This window comes from Heterodontus francisci, chromosome 6 (genome assembly GCF_036365525.1).
Source record: "Heterodontus francisci isolate sHetFra1 chromosome 6, sHetFra1.hap1, whole genome shotgun sequence".
In the NCBI taxonomy this organism is placed as follows: Eukaryota; Metazoa; Chordata; class Chondrichthyes; order Heterodontiformes; family Heterodontidae; genus Heterodontus; species Heterodontus francisci.
The window spans coordinates 155,847,896-155,874,480 of record NC_090376.1 but is presented as its reverse complement, the minus strand read 5'-3'; the positions used below and the strand labels follow the sequence as shown (position 1 = coordinate 155,874,480).

Sequence of the window (26,585 nt, the reverse complement as noted above, 5' to 3'; positions counted from 1 at the left end):
TTTAAAATTGTAGCAATCATTATTTATTCTAAATGCTTGCCAAAAAAAGGAAGAAAGGAATATGTCTAGGGTGGAAGTATTGGATAATCAGATCCCTTCTGATATCTAGAACAGTAATGTTTTAACATTTTATTCTGGACATGCAATAATAAATTCCAGTTCATTTTCTCAAGCAAATTTTTTCTTCTTCCATCCAAAAATTAAGTGCACTGTTGCTTTTTCTTTTGCTGAATTGGAACTATTTTGAAATAGCTATCTCACATTCTGACAGCTTTAAAATGTCATAACTCTTGGATATGTTGCACTTCCACGTTCTAACAGTTTTATGCCAATGTTAAATGCTAAGTTGAAAAATAAAGATACTGGAGGCACTTTTACGAGTCCATGATGCCAGCAGGAAGTCTCACTTGCTAACAGCAAAAAATGGAAATTTCAGTTCAATCTGCCCACGACTGATTGTAGTCAAAAATTCATGGGTGGTCTAAGTCCAAATTTCCAATTTGTGCTGCCAGCAGGAGAGGCTCCCCCAACTCGTAAAATTACAATCATCTGTCCTTGCCCTCCCTCTTCTCCCAATCGAAGTATTTAATAATGTCTTATTGAATATAAACTACTCGAAGTATTAGAGCTTTCCAATTAAAAGATTATGGGCTAGAAATTGGAAAGCCCCATTTTTTGAGCACAGTGGTTGCGATTTGTGATCGAGGTGGGCAACATGTGAATTTGGTGTACCCACCTCATGTGAATGATTGTAGCGTTAGGCCAAGCAGGTTACATGCTGCTCTCCTCTGCTAAAGGCAGTGGGGAGCCAACAGTGTTGTTTGGAAACCATGTGGTCCAGCAAGCATTCCCTTCTTAAAGGCAGGCTGTCCCTCTTAAATAGAAACTGTGCTGAAGAAAAATTATGCAATTTAAAACCTTAGAAAATTGAACACCAGGGCAGAGAGAGGGTTCCAGACTGATGACTGTGATGCTGGAGACATTGGTGGTGGAGATGGACAACAGAAGAGATGCTGTAGTTCCGTAGAAGGCCAGGGCGCCCTCAAGGACCACCCTCAGAATGGAGTGGGAGCAGGTGGCCAGGGAGGTCAATTCCCAAATTCTGGACCACAGGACCTGACACAGTGCCACAAGAGGTCTAATGACGTCACAGGGATGGTCAAGGTCAGTCAGTGCATCTTCACATGACACCACCAACCTCTCATGCTGTTCAATGCACCACAGGCCCACTCTCATCCAGTAGCACTTCCTGGTACTCAGGACTCACGCCCAACATCTAGATACGCCACCTCACTCTCACATACTTACCAATGATAACATCCTCACACGAGGTATTCAGTTATGGCAGGCACATCATCCAAACAAAGTGGCACGCAATCACTGACATTCTGCTTTCTCTCTTGCAGGACAAAGTGGCACACAATAGAAAGGAGCGGAGCAGAACCAGCAGGGAACAAGGATGCCTGTACCTCCTTTCTAGATGGCTCTTAGCATCATGGGGCCGGCAGCAACAGAGCCCATGGCATCCAGTGTTGCTGAGAGCATTGAGGATGATGATATGTTCCTGCCTAATGCCTTTTCTCAATTCCCAGCAAACCTTTAGCCTGCTATCTGGCCTGATGAGCAGACCGCATATGGTGTGACCAAACACTCTTGCTTCCCATCCCAACCCCGTCCCTCAAACCAACTGACCCCTTCTGATTTTCTGCTTTGACACACCCAAGAACTGTTGCATGCCCAGCTGCAGCACCTCAAGGAGGAAGAGGGAGAGAAACAGCACATCACTGATAAAGAAGCCCATTACTTGATCTGACATTCGCAACTACCAGCTCAAATACTGGCACTGCACGTAGCCTGGAGGCTAATATAGAGTTGGCATCAGTAAATGGGGATCATGTGAGCACGAGTGCGTTGCAGCCAGGCCAGGAGTAAAGGATGCTTCATTTGCCAGCTCCCTCGAGGCGAAGTCACAGACGAGTGCTTCTGTTTAGGACCTCAATGGGCCAGCATGCAGGAGTGCGCTAATGGGCACGCACACCGACATGCTGGGTGCACTGGTGGCCTGAGAGACAGTCTCCCCTGTCACTATTACGGAGCATGGAGGAGCCCAGCTCCAACTTGGCAGAGGGCATCACAGAGCTTGCCAACTCTCCAACCTCTGCTTCATCTCCCTGCCATCCTGCAGGCTTAGAGGCACTGCCACTGCTGTCCCAATACCTGTTGCAGCCTTCGTGTGGACAGGTCACCTACTACTCCTGTGAGAATGCAGAAACGCTCTGCTGAAAATACAGCAACACAACACAAAAGGCCTCCAGAACACTCCAGAGTATTTCAAGACGCTTTGCAATAGAAAATGCTGTCAAAAATTACCTCCATTTTGGATATTTGGCTCTTTAAGGAACACTAGTGCAGAGCCCATTTTGCAGCCTCATGCTTTATCTTTGAAGAGTGATGAAGGAATGCTTACTCAAGACCTGCATAATCCAAATTTGGAATCCCGGCGCAACATCATCCAGTTGGCTATGTGACATTAGGATGGCACCAATTAAAAGCCTTCTAGCATGTGCAGGAGATGCGCCAACGTGTGCCCTTCTCCTGCTTCAACACCATGTGGGTTGCACAGAAAGCGGTCCGCAGTGGTCAGCTTCCATAGTGCCCTTCAAGGCTGTGCAACATATGTACACACACTGAATAAACTGTACTAAGTAAACACTACATATTTAATGCATCAATATTTCAGATTGTATAAATTAGCCATCCACAATGTGCAACCTGGATAAGTCTTTTTCCCAATCTTCAGTTCTGATAAAAGGTCACAGACCTGAAATGTTAACTCTGTTTCTCTCTCCACAGATGCTGCCAGACCTGCTGTGCATTTCCAGCACTTTGTTTTTATTTGAAATAAAACCATGCTGTGCTCTGTATAAGCCTCTAATCTTGCTCCTTTAGTTTTTGCAAATCATTTACTCAGAGTGATATACTTCAAATCGATGGTTCCTCAAGCCCAGTATTTGGCTAAGGACAGAGCCATTAATGGGCCTATTACATCCATCCCTGTGCAATATCATGCCTGAAAAATGGGGTCAGAGAGCAAGGGTACAGTGGCACATTCCTATCACAGTGAAGCCAACAAAATGTAATAGCTTTCTTAAATTAAAGCAATTACCCATGATGCAACATAACACTAATTTGTATTGTAAAATCTTGTTCTTTGTATCGTAAAATCTTGTTCGAACACAAGATCACCAAATCAACACTTTATCTGTCAAAGTCGAGCATTTCGGGCAGCTGCTGCTTAACCCTGCCTAACTTAGCATTGTATATGAAATAAGACGCATTTCATTCTCTAAAACGCCACACTTAAAAAGGCAACAGAAATGTTTTCAATTGAAAATATTCTTCTCCCTCTTTCCCCACTAATTACTCCAAAGTAACTTAAAAACAAAAGCAAAATACTGCGGATGCTGGAAATCTGAAATAAAAACAAGAAATGCTGGAACCACTCAGCAGGTCTGGCAGCATCTGTGGAAAGAGAAGCAGAGTTAACATTTTGGGTCAGTGACCCTTCTTCGGAACTCAGAGCTTCGGAGTTCCGAAGAAGGGTCACTGACCCGAAACATTAACTCTGCTTCTCTTTCCACAGATGTTGCCAGACCTGCTGAGTGGTTCCAGCATTTCTTGTTTTTATTAACTTAAAAACAACACTGCTAGAGGAATGGTTTTCTAGTCCTTCGGTGTAGCCTCTAAGAAATAAACCTTTCACTGGAGAAACACTCAAAAGATGTCAGTGTCATGCTCCAGAACATCAGTCACAGATGTTTTGGTCCCTGATGTCAGCCTGGTGCTAGCAATCATCTTAGAATTAAATACTGACTGAGAATATGCCCAGTTTTTAAAGCAACATTAGAGAAACTACTAAAGAGGGAGGGGAACAGAGTCTTCTAATGTTAAGTTATCCTTTCTTGCAGTAATGTTATCCTTCAATAGTTTTATTCTGTCAACATTGAAGAATAAGATCTGGAGGATTCCATTCCACTATTAACTCCTCTTTCACTATATATGGTAGCCGCTCATGAATCACAATACACGGTCACTTAGAATGCAGCATAAGCATAACTGACATTTCATGCAGACTTCAAACTTCAATGTCCAGTTGCCATGACAAGCACAAATTAGCAATAAAATAACAAGAGAATTCTAGAAAATAACTAAAATTGCTGAAAGATTTGAAAAGTGATTTGTTTTTTCAAAGCACATATTATTCTGATATGTACTTCCAACAAGTGTCACTACTTCCTAATTCCTGAAACTCTATCCATTAAGGCAGCCTTCTCAGGAGCAATGTAAGTAGCAATATAAGTAAAAATGGACCACACATGCATTGACCCTGTTATAATACATAAATACAACACAACCAAGATCTAAAATTCACAAACTATACTCACTGTACTTGGTTTCTACATAATGGACAAGAGTCCATTTATGTAATTGCATTAAAAAGGAATACCAGCGTAAATCATTGAATCCTGAAGGATATGACCTTCAAACTGCGTACAAAAATACAACAATCTATCATAGCTCAATCTATCATCGCGCATCTATAGAATTAATGCTCAGTGACTGAAAAAGCGCTGGCGCAAACCCCGCATCACCTGTTCCGTGGGAGGCATGCTGAATCAAGTGGCAATTAGGCACTTAACTGGACAGCAACGGCCTTCCATGGGATCAAGGACCCTGGCATTGGACGTCCCATCCTCTGAGAGCTTCTGGCTAATCAGAGGCCGGAACTCTTTAGGCACATAAGAATAGGAGTAGGCCATTCAGTCCTTCGAGCCTGCTCTGCCATTCTAGATCATGGCTGATTGCCTACCTCAACACCATATTCCTGCGCTAGCCCCACATCCACAGAATCATTAAAGTGCAGAAGGAGGCTATTCGGCCCATCGTGCCCACACCAGCTCTCTGAAAGAGCAATTTCCTCAGTTCCATTCCCCTGCCTTCTCCCCGTAACCTTGCACATTCTTCCCTTTCATATAACTGTCTACTACCCTTTTGAATGCTTCAATTGAACTTTGCACCACCATGTCCTCAGGCAGTGTATTCCAGACCTTAACCACTCGCTGCGTGAAAAGGTATTTCCTCATGTCACTTTTGCTTCTTACTAAATACTTTAAATCACGAGTGGGAACAGTTTCTCTCTATCTACTCTGCCCAGACGCCTCATGATTTTGAATATCTCTATCAAATACCTCATGATTTTGAATACCTCTACCTTAGGAGTGGCGCAGCCTCACAGCCAGCGACCAGGGTTCAATTCTGGGTACTGCCTGTGCGGAGTTTGCAAGTTCTCCCTGTGAACTGCGGGTTTTTCCGGGCGCTCCTGTTTCTTCCCACAGCCAAAGACTTGCAGGTTGATAGGGAAATTGGCCATTATAGATTGCCCCTAGTATAGGTAGGTGGTAGGAGAATTGAGGGAAGGTGGGGATGGGGTAGGAATATGGGATTAATGTCTGCTTTGGCCTCCTTATCTCGAGAGACAATGGATACGCGCCTGGAGGTGGTCAGTGGTTTGTGAAGCAGCACCTGGAGTGGCAATAAAGGCCAATTCTAGAGTGACAGACTCTTCCACAGGTGCTGCAGAAAAATTTGATTGTCGGGGTGTTACACAATTGGCTCTTCCCTTGCGCCTCTGTCTTACTTCCTGCCAACTACTAAGTCTCTTCGACTCGCCACACTTTAGTACCGCCTTTATGGCTGTCCGCCAGCTCTGGCGAACGCTGGCAACTGACTCCCACGACTTGTGATCAATGTCACAGGATTTCATGTCGCATTTGCAGACGTCTTTAAAGCGGAGACACGGACGGCCGACGGGTCTGGTACCAGTGGCGAGCTCGCTGTACAATGTGTCTTTGGGGATCCTGCCATCTTCCATGCGGCTCACATGGCCAAGCCATCTCAAGCGCCGCTGACTCAGTAGTGTGTACAAGCTGGGGATGTTGGCCGCCTCGAGGACTTCTGTGTTGGAGATACGGTCCTGCCACCTGATGCCAAGTATTCTCCGGAGGCAGCGAAGATGGAATGAATTGAGACGTCGCTCTTGGCTGACATACGTTGTCCAGGCCTCGCTGCCATAGGATTAGTATAATGGGTGGTTGATGGTCAGCACAGACTCGGTGGGCCGAAGGGCCTGTTTCAGTGCTGTATCTCTAAATAAAATAAAATCACCTCTCAACCTTCTCTTCTCCAAGGAAAACAGTCCTAATTTCTCCAAGCTATCTCCATAACTGAAATTCCTCATCCCTGGAACCATTATCATGAATCTTTTCTGTACTCTCTCCAATGCCCTAACATCTTTTCTAAAGTGCGGCGCACAGAACTGGACACAATACTCCAGCTCAGGCTGAACTAGTGGCTGATACAAGTTGAACATAACTTCCTTGCTCTTGACTCTATGCCTCTATTAATAAAGCCCAGGATACAATATGCTTTATTAACCGCGCTCTCAACCTGTCCTGCCACCTTCAATGACTTATGCACATATACACCTAGGTCCCTCTGCTCCTGCACCCCCTTTCGAATTGTACCCTTTATTTTATATTGTCTATCCATGTTCTTCCGACCAAAATGAATCACTTCACATTTCTCTGCATTGGACTCCATCTGCTACCTGTCTGCCCATTCCACCAACTGGTCTATGTCCTTTTGAAGTTCTACACTACCCTCCTCACAGTTCACAATGCTTCCAAGTTTCGTATCATCAGCAAAGTTTGAAATTGTGCCATGTGCATCGAGGTCTAAGTCATTAATGTATATCTGGAAAAACAAGGGTCCTAACACTGACCCCTGGAGAACTCCACTACAAGCCTTCCTCCAGCCCAAAAAACATCCATTAACCATCACTCTTCGTTTCCTGTCACCCAGCCAATTTTGTATCCATGATGCGACCGACCCTTTTATTCTGTGAGTTACAAGTTTGCTCACAAGTCTGTTGTGTGGCGATATATCAAATGCCTTTTGAAAGTCCATGCACACATTAACAGCATTGCTTTCATCAACCCTCTCTGTTACCTCATCCAAAAACTCCAGCAAGTAGTTAAACATGATTTTCGCTTAAGAAATCAATGCCGACTTTCCTTAATTAACTCGCATTTGTCCAGGTGACTATTGATTTTGTCCCAAATTATTTTTTCTAGAAGTTTTCCCACCACCGAAGTTAAACTGACTGGCCTGTAGTTGCTGGGCTTATCTTTACACCCTTTTTTGAACAAGGGTGTAACGTTTGCAATTCTCCAGTCCCCTTGCACCACCCCCGAGTCTAAGGGAGACAGAAAAATTATGGCCAGTGCCTCTGAGATTTCCACCCCCAGTAGCCTCGGATGTATCTCATCCGGCCCTGGTGCTTTATCCCCTTTAAGTACAGAAAGCCTATCAATACTTCCTCTTCATCAATTTTAAACCTTCTAGTGTCTGACATACCTCCTCTTTCAACATTAGGGTGGCACAGTGGTTAGCACCGCGGCCTCACAGCTCCAGCGACCTGGGTACTGCCTGTGTGGAGTTTGCAAGTTCTCCCTGTGACCGCGTGGGTTTCCGCCAGATGCTCCGGTTTCCTCCTACAGCCAAAGACTTGCAGGTTGATAGGTAAATTGGCCATTGTAAATTGCCCCTAGTGTAGGTAGGTGGTAGGAGAATGGTGGGGATGTGGTAGGGAATATGGGATTAATGTAGGATTAGTATAAATGGGTGGTAGTTGGTCGGCACAGACTTAGTGGGCCAAAGGGCCTGTTGCAGTACTGTATCTCTAATAATAAAAAAAACCTAATAATTTCCTTTAATGCTGCCAGTCTCTTTTCATGCTCTCTCTTTGCTTATCTTATTTGCTTTTCCACTTCTCCTTCTATATTCAGCCTAGTTCTCAATGGTATTTTCTACCTGGCATCTGTCATAAGGACACTTTTTCTTCTTTATCTGAATCTCTACCTCTTTTGTCATCAAGGGGGCTCTGGATTTGTTTGGCCTGCTTGTCCCCTTCGATGGAACATACCTTGACTGTGGCCAAACTATCTCTTCTTTGAAGGTAGCCCATTGTTCATCTACCAGTTTTCCTGCCAGCTTCTGAATCCAATGTTTTCGCCCAAGCCCCATTGAAGTTAGTCTTCCACCAGTTAATTATTCTTACCCTGGATTACTCTTTGTCTGTTTCCATAGTCAGCCTAAATCTTATTGTTACATCCAGGTGAGAAACGGGTCTAGGGTTTCCTCTCAACTTTTACCTGGTCTTACCATAACAGGGTTTAATTTTAAACACACCGTTTTTTAGCTCCCCCTTAGTGAATCCTTGTTCACTAACTTCCAACTATAAGGCAAAGAAACTAGCCAAACAGGTTTTCTTAGGTTTAAAGAAAAAAGGTTGAACTTTATAAAATTTAAACTCTAATTCGGTTAACACCAAAGTTGCCACCCAAGTTGATAGGGTTGTTAAGAAGGCGTATGGTGTGTTGGCTTTCATTAACAGGGGGATTGAGTTTAAGAGCCGCGAGGTTATGCTGCAACTCTATCAGGCCCTGGTTCGACCACACTTGGAATATTGTGTTCAGTTCTGGTCGCCTCATTATAGGAAGGATGCGGAAGCTTTAGAGAGGGTGCAGAGGAGATTTACCAGGATGCTGCCTGGACTGGAGGGCATGTCCTACGAAGAAAGATTGAGGGAGCTAGGGCTTTTCTCATTGGAGCGAAGAAGGATGAGAGGTGACTTGATAGAGGGGTACAAGATGATGAGAGGCATAGATAGAGTGGATAGTCAGAGACTTTTTCCCAGGGTGGAAAGGGCTATCACCAGGGGGCATAATTTTAAGGTGATTGGAGGAAGGTTTCGGGGAGATGTCAGAGGTAGGTTCTTTACACAGAGAGTGGTGGGTGCGTGGAATGCGCTGCCAGCGGTGGTAGTAGAAGCAGATACGTTAGGGGCATTTAAGCGACTCTTGGATAGGTACATGGATGATAGTAGAATGAAGGGTAGGTAGTTAGTTTGATCTTAGAGTAGGTTAAAGGTTCCACACAACATCGTGGGCCGAAGGGCCTGTACTGTGCTGTACTGTTCTATGTTCTATACGTGATGCGCCCGCACTAGCATACATATGCGATACACACATGCAGATAGAGACAGTAAAGAGCAGAAGAAATAAAGTGGAAAAGTTTGAGGCAATATCTGAAGATGGTTTTGGTTACTGTTCTTCGTGCTCACTGTAAAGGTCTTGATGGTAGGTATTCTTGCTTTTTGTTGGGGCCCAGTATTCTTCTTAAACCTTGTTCGATGTTGGAGACTTTTCTCTCTTGAAGGTTATGTGTCCTCAGTGGGTCCAGAGGCTTGTGAAAAAGAGATGGGAGCAGACAGGAGAAGTCTTCTCACTCTAGGAGCAAACAGTCTTTCTTGAGTTCAAAAACTCTGTGGCTAGTTCAAAAAACCCCGGACCAGCCAGTTAGTCATGTGACAAGCTGGTTTAACCAGTCCTGGTTTTTGCGGATTGTATCACCTTAGCAGTCTCTGGAATGCTCTTCCTTACATGTTCAATGTCAGGTGATCAAAATCCATTGTGGGTTGAATGTGTCAGGGAATGGTCCTTTTATCTCCACAAGCACTGTCTGTTAGTATGTCAATGTTTTTTTCCAGTCCTGGCTGATCTGTTTAACAAGCCATTTCCTCACTTTGGCAACAGTTTAAAAATCAAAGTTCATATGACAAAATTAATATGCCTCATTCTTGGCAGGTGGGGGGGCCTGCATGACATTTATGATACAATGATTACTATCCCCTAAATGCCCTCCTACCGATACTTGATCCACACGGCCCACCTCATTCCCAAGAACCACATCTAGCAGTGCCTTCTTTCTCATTGGACTAGCAACATACTGTTGTAGAACATTTTCCTGAACACACCAGGAAAAAGCAAATGTGGTACCATTATTCAAGAAGGGTAGCAGGGATAAACCAGGTAATTACAGACTAGTGAGTCTAACATCAGTGGTAGGAAAACTATTGGAAAATATTCTCCGGGACAGGATTAATCTCCACTCGGAGAAGCAGGGATTAATCAAGGATAGTCAGCATAGCTTTGACAGGGGGAGATCATGTCTAACAAATTTGACTGAACATTTCGAGGAGGTGACTAGATGTGTAGTTGAGGGTAAAGCAGTTGATGTGGTCTACATGGACTTCAGTAAGGATTTTGATAAGGTCCCACATGGGAGATTAATCAAGAAGGTCAGAGCCCATGGGATCCAGGGCAATTTGGCAAATTGGATACAAAATTAGCTTAGTGACAGAGGCAGAGGGTGATGGTCAAGGGTTGTTTTTGCGATTGGAAGCCTGTGACCAGGGATCATGCTGGGACCCTCGCTGTTTGTAGTGTACATTAATGATTTAGACGTGAATATAGCAGGTATGCTCAGTATATTCGCAGCTGGCATGAAAATTGTGATGTCGTAGTGAGGAGGAAAGCCTTAGATTACAGGACGATATAGATGGGCTGGTAAGATGGGCAGAGCAGTGGCAAATGGAATTTAATCCTGAGGAGTGTGAGGTGATGCATTTTGGGAGGACTAACAAGACAAGGGAATATACCATGGATGGTAGGACCCTAGGAAGTACAGAGGGTCAGAGGGACCTTGGTGTTCTTGTCCAGAAATCACTGAAGGCAGCAGCACAGGTAGATAAGGTGGTTCGGGAGGCATATGGGATACTTGCCTTTATTAGCCGAGGTACAGAATATAAGAGCAGGTGGTTATAGTGGAGCTGTATAAAACGCTAGTCAGGCCACAGCTGGAGTAATGTGTACAGTTTTGTCCGCCACCTCATAGGAAGAATGTGATTGCACTGGAAAGGGTGCAGAGGAGGTTCACCAGGATGTTGCCTGGGCTGGAGCATTTCAGCTATGAAGATAGACTGGATAGGTTTGGGTTGTTTTCCTTAGAGCAGAGAAGGCTGAGGGGGGACCTGATTGAGGTATACAAAATTATGAGGGGCATAGATAGGGTAGATAGGAGGAAACTTTTTCCCTTAGCGGAGGTGTCAATAACCAGGGGGCATAGATTTAAGGTAATGGGTAGGAGTTTAGAAGGGATTTGAGGAAAAATATTTTCACCCAGAGGGTGGTTGGAATCTGGAACACACTGCCTGAAGGGGTGGCAGAGGAAGGAACCCTCACAACATTTAAGAAGTATTTAGATGAGCACTTGAAACGCCATAGCATACAAGGCTGTGGGCCAATTGCTGGAAAATGGGATTAGAATAGATAGGCTTGATGGCCAGCATGGACACGGTGGCCTGTTTCTGTGCTGTATAAGTCTATGGCTCTTGCCCCTCACTGCCCCTTACACTACTATTATCCCAGACTTTTTTTGGATAATTAAAGTCCCCATTATAAATACCCAATAACTTTTGTACCTCTCTAATTTCCTTGCAAATTTGTTCTTCCACATCTTTCACACTAGCTGGTGACCTACAGATAATACCAAGCAATGTAACCGCATCTTTTTTGTTCCTTAGCTCGAGCCAAATTGATTGTGCCCTCGACCCCTTTGGGACATCCTTTTTCTCCAGCAATGCTCTCCTTAATCAATCCTGCCACCCCTACCCCTTTTTTCTCTTTCCTATCTTTTCTGAACATCTTGTATCCAGGAATATTTAACAAGCAGTCCTGCCCTTCTTTGAGCCTGATCTCTGTTATAGCCACATCATATTTCCACATCTTGACTCTATCTTTTCTCCCCAGGTCCAGTCTCTTCCCACTTACATCCGTGACTCTTCTAATGCCCCCATCATTTTGACAATTTCCAGTTTCCTGGCCCCAACTGCCTCCTCTTCACTATGGACGTCCAATCTCTCTACACCTCCATCCCCCACCAGGACAGTCTAAGGGCTCTCCGCTTCTTCCTTGAACAGAGACCCAATCAGTCCTCATCCACCACCACCCTCCTCCGCCTGGCTGAACTTGTTCTCACATTGAACAACTTCTCCTTCAGCTCCACTCACTTCCTTCAAGTGAAAGGTGTTGCCATGGGTACCCGCATGGGTCCTAGTTATGCCTATCTATTTGTGGAATATGTCGAACATTCCTTGTTCCAGTCCTACTCAGGCTCCCTCCACCAACTCTTTCTCCGGTACATTGATGACTGTATCGGTGCCGTTTCCTGCTCCCGCCCAGAACTGGAAAACTTTCTCAACTTTGCTTCTAATTTCCACCTTCTCTCACCTTTACATGGTCCATCTCCGACATTTCCCTCCCCTTCCCCGACTTCTCTGTCTCCATCTCTGGGGATAGGTTGTCTACTAATATTCATTATAAGCCCACTGACTCCCACAGCCACTCGACTACACTTCTTCACACCATGCCTCCTGTAAGGACTCCATTCTATTCTCCCAGTTTCTCCGTCCCTGACGCATCTGCTCTGATGATGCTACCTTCCACAACAGCGCTTCTGATATGTCTTACTTTTTCCTCAACTGAGGATTCCTCCCCACTGTGTTTGACAGGGCCCTCAACTGTGTCCGGCCCATTTCCCACACCTCTACCCTCACCCTTTCCCCTCCCTCCCAGAACCGCGACAGGGTTCCCCTTGTCCTCACTTTCCACCCCAACAGCCTCCAGATCCAAAGGATGATCCTCTGCCATTTCCGCCACCTCCAGCGTGATGCCACTACCAAACGTATCTTCCCTTCCCTTATCACTATTCCGAAGGGATCATTCCTCCGCGACACCCTGGTCCACTCCTCCATTACCCCCACCACCTCGTCCCCTTCCCACAGCACCTGCCTCTGCAATCGCAGGATGTGTAATACCTGCCCATTTACCTCCTCTCTCCTCACTATTCAAGGCCCCAAACACTCCTTCCAGGTGAAGCAGCGATTTACTTGCACTTCTTTCAATTTAGTATACTGTATTTGCTGCTCACAATGTGGTCTCCTCTACATGGGGAGACCAAACGCAGATTGGGTGACCACTTTGCAGAACATCTCTGCTCAGTCCAAAAGCATGACCCCCAGCTTCCGGTTTCTCGCCATTTCCACACACTCCCCTGCTCTCATGCCCATGTCTGTGTCCTGGGAGTGCTGCAATGTTCCAGTGAACATCAATGCAAGCTCGAGGAACAGCACCGCATTTACCCATTAGGCATGCTACAGCCGGGGCGGCACAGTGGCGCAGTGGTTAGCACCGCAGCCTCACAGCTCCAGCGACCCGGGTTCAATTCTGGGTCCTGCCTGTGTGGAGTTTGCAAGTTCTCCCTGTGTCTGCGTGGGTTTCCTCCAGGTGCTTTGGTTTCCTCCCACATGCCAAAGACTTGCAGGTTGCTAGGTTAATTGGCCATTATAAATTGTCCCTAGTATAGGTAGGTGGTAGGGGAATATAGGGACAGGTGAGGATGTGGTAGGAATATGGGATTAGTGTAGGATTAGTATAAATGGGTGGTTAATGGTCGGCACAGACTCGGTGGGCCGAAGGGCCTGTTTCAGTGCTGTATCTCTAAATCTAAAAATCAATCTGCACCTGTTCCTCACCAGTCTTATTAATCACACATCTATGCATTTACATACATGCATATTAACTCCCTGATTGCGACTTTATTACTTTCTCTCTTACTCTGACCCCACTTAATAACGTACTATTCCCTGCTCTTCTACTCCCCCAGTATTCTCTGCACCTTGGTATTCCTCTCAAATACTTGCTCCTGATTCCCACACCCCTGACAAGTTATCAGTTTTGCTTCCCTCCAATCTGAGCTCCCTCTCAGGTTCCCATCCCCCTGACAATTTAGTTTAAACTCTTCCCACAGCACTCGTAAATCTCCCTGCAAGGATATGCGTTCCAGTCCATCTTGTACAGGTCCAACCTGACCCAGAACCGGTCCTAATGTCTCAGTAATTCGATGCCCTCCATCCTACACCAGTTCCCCAAACATGTGGTTCAATCGCTCAATTCTCCTACTCACTTGCAAGTGGGACTGGGAGTAACCCTGAGATCACTGCTTTTGAGGTCCTGCTTTTTAATCTCCTTCCTAGCTACTTAAAATCTATGGCCACAGAAACTTGTCTGTTCCCCTAACAATCGAATCAGTTACCACTATTGCGCTTTCACACTTCTTCCCCCCCTCCTGTGCAGCTGAACCACTTGTAGTGCCACAAACTTGGCTCTTGCTACATTCCTCTGACGAACCATCGCCCTCACCAGTATCCAAAATGGAAAACTGGTTGGTGAGTGAGATAGACTCAGAGGACTCCTGCACTACCTGTCTGGTCTTTCTAGACTGCTTAGCGGTCTCCGATTCCCTCTCTGCCTGAACGCTCTTAATCTGCTGTGTGACCACACTGTTAAATGTGATATCCACGTAGTTTTCAGCTTTGCGGATGCACCACAGTGACTCCACCCTCTGCTCACGTTATAAAACGTGGAGCTCAGGTTTTTGCAGCTGAAGACACTTCCTGCACATGTGATCGTCCAAGCCACGTGAAGCGCCCACGACTCCCCAAGTCACAGGATGGACATTCCACGCAGCCGAGCTGTCTATAGTGGCGGTGATTGCTGCCAGTGGAGCATCCACCTTAGGCCTAGGAGCAGCACTGGACCCAGGCCACAGGTAGCTCACGGTGGCAGGGATCTTGCAGGTGAGTGTTGCCGGGAAAGGGGGTGTGAGGGGATCAGCATCAAGGGGTGGTTTGCAGAATTGTGGATGAATATATACTCCAAAAGGCTTTTTAAAAAAAAAACAGGTACACAGCATGCTTTTGTGCAAATATCACTCATTTCAGTACCTGGCTTTTGTTGGGAAATTTTGACTAAGGTCTCGCATTAACTTCAAAGCATCATAAACAGGAGCAGAGACAATGTGAGTCGCTGCCTGGAAACTTAGATCTGAAAAAGAAAAAAAAAGCAGGTAAAAAGACTGTAGAATGTTGTACATTTTCCACCTATTAAATAGAAATTCCATAGATTAAGCCCATCTGGTCGACTTATTCGTGAATGCATTTGTATGAAAAGAGCAATTCTATTTGTATTTAAAATACATAGAATTAGAAACATTAAAATTCATCACAAAGGAACAAGCCCTTTTGTCTGGAGACAGCGGGGACAATTTTCAGCAGCGTGTTCCAGTGCTAAAGATCCTGTGAGGTGGCCAAGATGGGATCTTGAGCTGAAACGCCATTTTGTGCAAAACACCATCTTGGTAAAAGAGTTGAATCACAAACTAGGAATAGTAGCCAGGAAATTCGTTAAGGGGCTGACTGCCACTTAAAAGGCTTGCTTGTGCTCATTAACAAGGCTCATGGAATTTTGGTGCTCATGCTAACACCCTCTGCCAACATCAACCAGCTGTTTAGGAGTAAACAAGGCGTCGATGTAGATTTCAAGCGTTGCTTAAAGGGCTACTCACCATTTTTTGTTCACTTGCTGCTGGAGTTTGTGAAGAGGACATCAAACACATCGGGAGACTTTTAGAACACTTTGTCAAGACTTCACCAACACTCCAGCAACATTTATTCTGCAATTCGCTCACCTCAAAAAAGAGCAACTGACCTGCTGAGTGGTTCCAGCATTTCTTGTTTTTATTTCAGATTTCCAGCATCCGCAGTATTTTGCTTTTATTATTATGCTGTGCTACTCTACCTTATGGGTTACTCTACCTTATGGAAGTCACCAGGAGAAAAGTCATGAGCATCTTGCTAGGGGTCACCCTTTGTCTGTATGAAGAATGGGAGGAGAACAGGATAACATAAGAAATCGGAGCAGAAGTAGGCTCTTTGGCCCCTTCAGCCTGCTCTGCCATTCAATAAGATAATGGTGGATCTGATTGAGGCCTTAACTCCACTTTCCTGCCTGCCCCCCATAAGCCTTTACTCCCCTATAGTTCAAGAATCTGTCTAACTCAGCCATGAATATATTCAATGACCCAGCCTCCACTGTTCTCTGGGGTAAAAAAATCCCAAAGATTAACGACCCTCTGAGAGAAGAAATTCCTCCTCACCTCAGAATCACAGAATCATTACAGTGCAGAAGGAGGTCATTTGGCCCATCGCATCCGCACTGGCTCTCTGAAAGAGAAATTTCCTCAGTTCCATTCCCCTGCCTTCTCCCCATAACCCTGCACATTATTGCTTTTCATAAAGCTGTCTAATTCTCTTCTGAGTGTTTCAATTGAACCAGCCTCCACCACGTTCTCAGGTAGCGTATTCCAGACCTTAACCACTCGCTGCGTGAAAAAGGTTTTCCTCAATTCGCTGCGTGAAAAAGGTTTTCCTTATCTCCATCTTAAATGGGAGACACCTTATTTTTAAACTGTGCGCCCCAGTTCTAGATTCCCCCACCAGGAGAAACATCCTCTCAGCGTCTACCCTGTCAAGCCCCCTCAGAACCTTTTATGTTTCAATAAGATCACCACTAATTCATCTAAATATGAGCCCGAGGATCAAGGCCCAGTCACTTAACTTCCGAGAGCGGAGAGGAGCGGACCTGAGGAGAGAAGGCCGAGAGGGGAGCTGCTAAATTGAGCCCGAGGATCGAGGCCTAGTCACTTACCTTCCCGGAGTGGAGAGCAGTCCAAGCGCGCCGGAGTTTGAAAAAAAAAGAGTCAACAGTGACATCACAGGAAAGTGCAAGGTGATTGGTTGGTGAGTAACAGCTGTTGGTGCCTGGAAATAGCTTTAAAAAATGAGTGGAAAGTTCTTTTTTTAAACCTACCGGATAAGTGATAAGGTTAGTATTACTAAAGTGTGTTTTTTTTAATTTGTGTAATTTATTAAGGACTTTAGATTGTAGTGGGTAGTGTTTGGAGTAGAACAAGGCCCCTAGCGTAATTAGTATTTTTTAATTAAAGGGAGTAACTAAGTAATCTAAAGGTAAGTCATGGCAGGAGAGCACGCACCTGTGATATGCTCCTCCTGAGCTTGGTGGGAAATCAGGGACACTTCCAGTGTCCCTGACGACCATGTGTGTAGGAAGTGTACCCATCTGCAGCTACTGGCTACCCGCATTTTGGAGCTGGAGTTGCACGTGAATTCACTGTGGAGCATCCGCGATACTAAGGACGTCGTGGATAGCACGTTTAGCAAGGTGGTCACACCGCAGGTAATGGCTGCACAGGCAGAAAAGGGATGGGTGACCACCAGGCAGAGTAGTAGGCACGGGCAGGTAGTGCAGGAGTCCCCTGTGGCCGTCGCCCTCTCTAACAGATATATCACTTTGAATACTGTTGGGGTGAATGGCCTCCCAGGGGAAAGCAGCAACAGCCAAGTTCGTGGCACCACAGGTGGCTCTGCTGCACAGCAGTGGGGGAAAAAGACTGGGAGAGCCATAGTGATAGGAGATTCAAGGGGTACAGACAGGTGTTTCTGTGGCCGCAAACGAGACACCAGGATGTATGTTGCCTCCCTGGTGCTAGGATCAAGGATGTCTCGGAGCGACTGCAGGAAATTCTGAAGGGGAAGGGTGAACACCCAGTGGTCGTGGTACACGTCAGTACCAACGACATAGGTAGAAAAAGGAATGAGGATTTAAGGAGTGAGGAGCTAAATTAAAAAGCAGGACCTCACAGGATTACTTCCTGTGCCACGTGTTAGTGAGTACAGGAACAATAGAATAGACCAAATGAATGCATGACTGGAGAAATGGTGCAGGGGGGAGGGATTTAGATTCCTGGGACACCGGGACCAGTTCTGGGGAAGGTGGGACCTGTACAAGCGGGACAGGTTACATCGAGGCAGGACTGGAACCGATGTCCTCGCAGGGGTGTTTGCTAGTTCTGTTGGGGAGGATTTAATCTAGAATGGTAGGGGGATAGGAACCTGAGTGGGGAGAATGAGGAGGAGGAAACAAGGATAGAAACAAAGACAGGAAACAAAAAGGCAAAAGTGGAAAGCATAGAAATCAAGGACAAGAAACAAATAGGGCCACAGTGCAAATTAATGCTAAGATGACTAAGAATGTTAAAACGACAAGCCTAAAGGCATTGTGTTTCAATGCAGGGAGTATTTGCAATAAGGTAGGCGAATTAACTGCACAAACAGATGTAAATAGCTCCGATATAGTTGCGATTATGGAGACACGGCTGCGGGGTGACCAAGGATGGGAACTGGACATCCAGGGGTATTCAATATTTAGGAAAGACAGAGAAAAAGGGAAAGAAGTTGGAGTAGCATTGTTAGTAAAAGAGAAAATCAATACAATAGTGATGAGGAAGGATATTAGCTCAGAGAATCCTGATGTGGAATCTGTATGGGTGGAGCTAAGAAACACTAAGGGGTAGAAAACGTTGGTGGGGGTTGTACATAGACCCCCAAACAGCAGTGGTGATGTAGACAATGGCATTAAACAGGAAATTAGAATTGCATGCAATAAGGGTGCAACTGTAATTATTGGCGACTTTAATCTACATATAGATTAGTCAAACCAAATTAGCAATAATACTGTGGAGGAGGAATTCCCAGAGTGCGTACGTGATGGTTTTTTGGATCAATACGTTGAGGAACCAACTGGAGAACTGGCCATCCTTAACTGGGAATTGTGTAATGAGAAAGGATTAGTTAATAATCTTGTTGTGCAGGGTCCCTCGGGGAAGAGCGACCATAACATGATAGAATTCTTCATGAAGATGGAGAGTGAGAGATTGATTCCAAGACGAGAGTCCTGAATCTAAAAAAAGGAAACTATGAAGGTATGAGACGCGAGTTGGCTATGATAGATTGGGGAACGTTACTTAAAGGCTTGACAGTGGATAGGCAACGGCTAGCATTTAAAGAGCGCATGGATGAATTACAACAATTGTTCATTCCTGTCTGCCGCAAAAATAAAGCAGGAAGGGTGGCTCAACCGTGGCTTACAAAATAAATTAGGGATAGTATTAGTTCCAAGGAGGAGAAATATAACATGGCCAGAACAAGCAGCAAACCTGAGGATTGGGAGCAGTTTAGAATTCAGCAAAGGAGGACAAAGGGATTGATTAAGAAGGGGAAAATAGAGTATGAGAGTAAACTTGCAGAGTACATAAAAACTGACTGTAAAAGCTTCCATAGATATGTGAAGAGAAAAAGATTGGTGAAGACAATGTGGGTCCCTTGCAGTATGAAACAGAATGGGGAACAAAGAAATAGCTGACAAATTAAATACATACTTTGGTTCGGTCTTCACAAAGGAGGACACAAATTACCTCCCAGAAATGTTGGGGAACATAGGGTCTAGTAAGAAGGAGGAACTGTATGAAATCAGTATTAGTAGGGAAATTGTGTTAGGGAAACTGATGGGATTGAAGGCGATAAATCCCCAGGGCCTAATAATCTCCATCCCAGAGTACTTAAGGAAGTGTTCCTTGAAATAGTAGATGCATTGTTGGTCATTTTCCAAAATTCTATAGACTCTGGAACAGTTCCAATGGATTGGAGGGTAACTAATGTAACCCCACTATTTAAAAAAGGAGGTAGAGAGAAAACAGGGAATTATGGACCGGTTAGCCTGACATCAGTAGTGGGAAAAATGCTAGAGTTCATTATAAAAGATGTAAGAGCAGAGCACTTGGAAAACAATGACAGGATCGGACAAAGTCAACATGGATTTATGAAAGGAAATCATGCTCAACAAACCTACTGGAACTTTTTTGAGCATGTAACTAGTAGAATAGATAGGGAGAACCAGTGGATGTGCTGTACCTGGACTTTCAGAAGGCTTACGATAAGGTCCCACATAAGAGATTAGCGTGCAAAATTAAAGCATATGGGATTGGGGCTAAGGTACTGAAATGGACAGAGAAATGGTTGGCAGACAGGAAACAAAGAGTAGGAATAAAAGGGTCTTTTTCCGAGTGGCAGGCAGTGACCAGTGGAAGTATCCCAGCTATTCACAATATATATTAATGATATAGATGAGGGAATTAAATGTAATATATCCAAGTTTGCAGCCGACACAAAGCTGGGTGGGAGTGTGAGCTGTGAGGAGGATGCAGAGAAGAGATAGTTGAGGCAAATGTAGAGGTTAAAGCAAGCAAGTCCAGTAGGCAGGCCGGGCAGGAGCAGGACAGGGAGTGTGGAAGGTCTGGTAGGCTAAACTGCATTTACTTTAATGCAAGAAGTCTTACAGGTAAGGCAGATGAACTCAAGAGCATGGATCGGTACATGGAATTGCGATATTATAGCCATTACGGAAACGTGGTTGAGGGATGGGCAGGACTGGAATCTCAATGTTCCGGGGTACCGATCCTTCCAGCGTGACAGAGGTGGAGGTAAGAGAGGAGGGGGAGTTGCACTATTGATTAGGGAGGACATCACGGCAGTACTTAGAGAGGATATCCTGGGGGGAAAGTCCAGTGAGGCCATATGGGTAGAACTTAGAAATAAGGGTAATCACTTTGATGGGATTATACCATAGGCAGAGGGAATTGGAGGAGCATATATGTAGGGAAATCACAGATAGGTGTAGGAATTATAGGGTAGTAACAGTAGGTGATTTTAACTTGCCTAATATTGACTGGGACTGCCTTAGTGCTAAGGGATCAGATGGGGAAGAATTTGTTAAGTGTGTCCAGGATAGTTTTATAAAGCAGCATGTGGATGGCTCTACTAGAGAAGGGGCTACACTCGACATCCTCTTGGGAAATGAGGATGGGCAGGTGGTTGATGTGTCAGTGGGAGAGCACTTTGGGACCAGTGACCATAACTCTATTAGCTTCAAGATAGTTATGGAAAAGGATAGGACTGGTCCTCAGGTTAAAGTCCTAAATTGGGGGAAGGCTAATTTCGCTGGCATCAGAAAGGAACTCTCAAAAGTTGAATGGGAGAGGCTGTATACAGGTAAAAGAACGTCTGGCAAGTGGGAGGCTTTTAAAAGTGAGATAGGAAGAGTTCAGGGCCAACATGTTTCTGTTAGATGGAAGGGCAAGGCTGGCAAGTTTAGGGAACTTTGGTTGATGAGGGATATTGAGGGTCTGGTCAGGACAAAGAAGGAGGCATATGTCAGGTATAGGCAGCTGAGATCACGCGGGTTCCTCGAGAAGTATAGGGGATGTAGGAGTACAGTTAAGAAGGAAATTAGGAGGGCGTAAAGGGGCCATGAGATTTCCCTGGCAGATAAGATAAAGGAGAATGCTAAAAGATTCTATAAGTATATTAAGAGTAAAAGGGTAGCTAGGGAGAGAGGAGGTCCCCTTAAGGATCAGTGTGGTAATCTATGTGTGGAGCTATGGGAAATGGGCAAGGTCACAAATGAATATTTCTCGTCCGTATTTACCGTGGAGAAGGTCATGGAAGCTAGTGAGTTCAAGGGAGGGAACACCTGGAGCATATCAACAATACAAAGGAGGAGTTGTTGGAGGTTTTGAAGCGCATTAAGGTGGATAAATCCCCAGGGCCTAACCAGGTGTAACCTAGGACATTGTGGGAAGCAAGGGAGGAGATTGCTGGGGCCATGGCAGAGATTTTTGTATCATCGTTAGCCATGGGTGAGGTACCAGAAGACTGGTCACTGACCCGAAATGTTAACTCTGCTTCTCTTTCCACAGATGCTGCCAGACCTGCTGAGTGGTTCCAGCATTTTTTGTTTTTATTTCAGATTTCCAGCATCCGCAGTATTTTGCTTTTATTGGAGGATAGCTAATGTTGTGCCATTATTTAACAAGGTTAGCAGGGATAAGTCAGGGAACTACAGGCCGGTGAGCCTTACATCAGTGGTGGGAAAGTTATTGGAAGGGATTCTGACAGACAGGATTTATATGCATCTGGAAAGGCATGGTCTGATTAGGGATAGTCAGCATGGCTTTGTGCATGGGAAATTATGTCTCACGAATTTGATTTGAGTTTTTTGAGGAGGTGACCGAGAGGATTGATGAGGGCAGGGCGATGGACGTTGTCCACATGGAGTTAAGCAAGTCCTTTGACAAGGTCCCGCATGGTAGGCTGGTCCAGAAGGGTTGAACACATGGGTTCCAAGGTGAGCTAGCAAATTGGATACAAAATTGGCTTGGTGATAGGAGGCAGAGGGTGGTAGTGGGGGGTTGTTTTTCAGATTGGAGGCCAGTGACCAGTGGTGTGCCGCAGGGATCGGTGCTGGGCCCTCTGTTCTTTGTCATATATATTAATGACTTGGATGTGAATGTAAAGGGCATGATTAGTAAGTTTGCAGATGACGCCAAAATTGGTGGTATAATGGACAGTGAATAAGGTTGTCTAAGGTTACAACAGGATATAGATCAACTGGGAAAGTGGGCTAGGGATTGGCAAATGGAATTTAACGCAGACAAGTGGGTGGTTGTTGGTCGGCACAGACTCGGTGGGCTGAAGGGCCTGTTTCAGTGCTGTAACTCTCTATGACTCTAAGTGTGAAGTGATGCATTTTGGGAAGTTAAACCAGGGCAGGACATATACAGTGAATGGCAGGGCCCTGGGGAGTGTTGTTGAGCAGAGAGACCATGGGGTGCAAGTAAATAGTTCCCTGAAAGTAGCAACACAGGTAGACAGGGTGGTGAAGAAGACGTATGGCTTGCCTTCATCGGCCGAGGCATTGAGTACAAGAGTTGGGACGTCATGTTACAGTTGTACATAACGTTGGTTAGGCCGCATTTGGAGTACTGTGTGCAGTTCTGGTCGCCATGCTACAGGAAAGATGTGATTAAGCTACAGAGTGTGCAGAAAAGATTCACAAGGATGTTGCCTGGTTTGGAGAGCTTGAGTTATAAAGAGAGATTGGATAGGCTGGGTCTGTTTTCTCTGGAGCGAAGAAGGCTGAGAGGGGACATGATAGAGGGATATAAAATTATGAGAGGCATAGATAGGCTAGATAGCCAGAGTCTGTTTCCCATGGTAGGGGTGACTAAAACTGGAGGGCATAGATTTAAGGTGAGAGGGAGGAGGTTTAAAGGGGATCAAAGGGGTAAATTTTTCACACAAAGAATATTGGTTATCTGGAATGAGCTGCCAGAGGACGTGGTGGAGGCAGGAACCGTAGTAACATTTAACAGGCATCTGGACAGGTACTTGAATGAGAAAGGCATAGAGGGATATGAAATTAATGCAGGCAGGTGGGATTAGTATAGATAGGCATTACGGTTGGCATGGACGCGGTGGGCCGAAGGGCCTGTTTCTATGCTGTATGACTCTTTGACTCTAAGCTCCAGTGTGATTTGGACAGGTTGAATGAGAGGGCAAATACATGGCAGATGCAGTATAATGTGGATAAATATGAGGTTATCCACTTTGGTGGCAAAAACAGAAAGGCAGATTATTATCTGAACGGCGATAGATTGGGAAAGGGGGAGGTGCAACGAGACCTGGGTGTCCTTGTGCACCAGTCGCTGAAAGTAAGCCTGCAGGTGCAGTAGGCAGTGAAGAAGGCAAATGGTATGTTGGCCTTCATAGCGAGAGGATTCGAGTACAGGTGTAAGGATGTCTTGCTGCAATTATACAGGGCCTTGGTGAGATCACATCTGGAATACTGTGTGCAGTTTTGGTCTCCTTATCTAAAGAAGGATGTTCTTGCTATGGAGGAAGTGTCACCGTCTGCAGATGCTTGAGCTGTAGGTTTCAGAACTCGAGCGGCGGGTGAAGTCACCGTTGTGCATCCGGGAGGCAGAGTACTATGTGGATGGCATGTTTCGGGAGGTGGTCACACCGCAGCTTAGGAGAATGCAGGCAGAGAGAGAATGGGTGACAGCCAGGCAGTCTAAGAGAACCAGGCAGGCAGTGCAGGAGTCCCCTCAGTCTATCTTGCTTGCTAATCGGTTTTCCATTCTGGATACTGGTGAAAGCGATGGTTCCTCGAGGGAGTGCAGCCAGAGCAAAGTCTGTGGAAACACGGGTGGCTCAGCTGCACAGGAGGGGAAGAAGAAGAGTGGAAGAGCAATAGTGATGCGGGATTCGATAGCCAGGGGATCAGACAAGCATTTCTGTGGCAGCAATTGTGACTCCAGGGTGGGGTGTTGCCTTGCTGGTGCCAGGGTCAAGGATGTCACGGAGGAGCTGCAGGACATCCTTCTGGGGAGAGTGAACAGCCAGAGGTCATGGTCCAAATTGGTACCAATGACATAGGTAGGAAGAGTAGTAGGTAGGATGAGGTCCTGAAAGGAGATTTTAGGGAGTTAGGAAGGAAATGAAAAAGCAGTACCTCCAAAGCAGTAATCTCAGGATTACTCCCAGTGCCACGTGCTAGTAGGCATAGGGATAGGAGGATTGACCGATTGAACACATGGCTGGAGAATTGGTGTAGGAGGGAGGGCATCAGATTTCTGAGGCACTGGGACCTGTTCTGAGGCAGGTGGAACCTGTAGAAGATAGACGGGCTATACTGTAACAGGACCGGAACTAATATCCTCACAAGGGGATTTGCTAGTGCTATTGGGGAGGGTTTAAACTAGCTTGTCAGGGGGATGGTAACCTGAGGCGTAGCTCAAATTGCAAAGAAGTAAAGCTGATAACAGAAGGTAGAAAAGTAGCAAGTGAAATTAGAAGGCAGGCAAAACAAATGCGAGCATCAACTAGGCTTAGAATGCAGAATAATGTCAAGAATACAAGGTTAAGGGCACTCTACCAGAATGCATGCAGCATTTGCAACAAGGTAGATGATTTAAAGGCACAAATAGAGATAAATGGGTATGATCTAATTGCCATAAAGGATTGCTACAGGGTGACCAAGACTGGGAACTGAATATTCAAGGATATTCGACATTTAGGAAAGGACAGGCAAAAAGGAACAGGAGGTGGTGTTGCGCTGATAATAAGGGATGGGATCAGTACATTGGTAAAGGAAGCTGTCAGATCGGAAGAACATAATATGGAATCTGTTTGGGTGGAGCTAAGAGATGGCAAGGGGCAGTAGACATTGGTAGGAGTTGTTTATGGGCCACCAAACAGTAGTGGTAGTGTGGGGCATAGAGAAGCATGTGGCATGTGCAATACAGTAATCTCGGGTAAACCTAATGAGCACTAATGCTGTGGAGAACGAGTTTCTGAAGTATGTTAGGGATGGTTTTCTCCAGAAGTATGTTGAGGAATCAACTGGAGAACAGGTTATTTTTGATCTAGTATTATGTAATGAGAATGGGCTAATTAGTAATCTTGTTGTCAAAGAACCTTTAGGGATGAGTGACCATAATATGATAAAATTTTACATTATGTTTGAAAGTGAGGTAGTTCAATCTGAAGCCAGGGTGCTAAATTTGAACAAAGGAAATTATGAGGGGGCAAATTGGCTGAGGTAGATTGGGAAAATGCATTAAAAGGTATGATAGTACAGAGGCAATGGACAGTCTTTAAAGATAAAATAAAATAATAAAATATATTACACAGTTTATAGAAACTATACATTCCTTCAAGGCACAAAAACCTCAAATATAAAGGCAATCAGGGATAACAAAGGAAGTTAAGGATTGTATAAGATTAAAAGAAAAGGCCCATAAAGTTGCCAGAAATAATAGTCAACCTGAGGATTGGGAGGATTTTAGAATACAGCAAAGGAAGACGAAGAAACTGATAAAGAAAGGGAGAATAGAATATGAATGTTCCTTTCCTTTTTGACCTCCTTGTCTCAAGAGGCAATGGGTAAGTGCCTAGAGGTGGTCAGTGGCTTGTGAAGCAGTGCCTGGAGTGGCTATAAAGGCCGGTTTTAGAGTGACAGACTCTTCTAGATGCGCTGCAGGTGAAGTTGGTTGTCGGGGCTGTTACACAGTTGGTTCTCTCCTTACACTTCTGTCTCTTTTCCTGCCAACTGCTGAGTTTTCTTCGACTTGCCTCTCTTCAGCCCCGCCTTCACTGCTGTCCGCCAGCTCTGGCGTTCGCTGGCAACTGGCTCCCATGACTTGTGGTCAATGTCGCAGGACTTTGTCGCATTTGCAAACGTCTTCAAAGCGGATACATGGACGGCCGGTGGGTTTGATACCAATGATGAGCTCGCTGTACAATATGTCCTTGGGGATCCTGCCATCTTTCATGCGGCTCACATGGCCAAGACATCTCAAGCGACGCTGGCTCAGTAGGGTGTACATGCTGGGGATGTTGGCTGCATCCAGGACTTGTGCGTTGGAGATCCAGTCCTGCCACCTGATGCCAAGGATTCTCTGGAGACAGCGAAGATGGAGGGGCAACATGATAGAGGTTTACAAAGTTATGAGCGGCATGGACAGAGTGGATAGTCAGAAGCTTTTTCCCAGGGTGGAAGAGTCAGTTACTAGGGGACATAGGTTTAAGGTGCAAGGGGCATAGTTTAGAGGGGATGTGCGAGGCAACTTTTTTACACAGAGGGTGGTGAGTGCCTGGAACTTTCTGCCAGGGGAGGTGGTGGAAGCAGATACGATAGCGACGTTTAAGAGACATCTTGACAAATACATGAATAGGAAGGGAATAGAGGGATATTGGCCCCGGAAGTGCAGAAGGTTTTAGTTTTGGCAGGCATCAAGATCAGCGCAGGCTTGGAGGGCCGAATGGCCTTTCCTGTGCTGTACTGTTCTTTGAATTGAGACGTCGCTCTTGGCTGACATACGTTGTCCAGGCCTCGCTGCCATAGAGCAAGGTACTGAGGACACAGGCCTGATACACTCGGACTTTTGTGTTCCGTGTCAGTGTG

General features: G+C 45.4%; 1 protein-coding gene across 1 annotated transcript in view; it reads right to left on the bottom strand.

The window, feature by feature from the left end:
- The window catches only part of uggt2 (UDP-glucose glycoprotein glucosyltransferase 2), a 740,193-nt gene that overhangs the window by 485,466 nt on the left and 228,142 nt on the right, over positions 1–26,585 (bottom strand). The window contains exon 10 of the mRNA XM_068034396.1: positions 14,807–14,906. Coding sequence (XP_067890497.1) covers positions 14,807–14,906 — 100 coding nt within the window. The remainder of the gene's footprint in view (positions 1–14,806; positions 14,907–26,585) is intronic.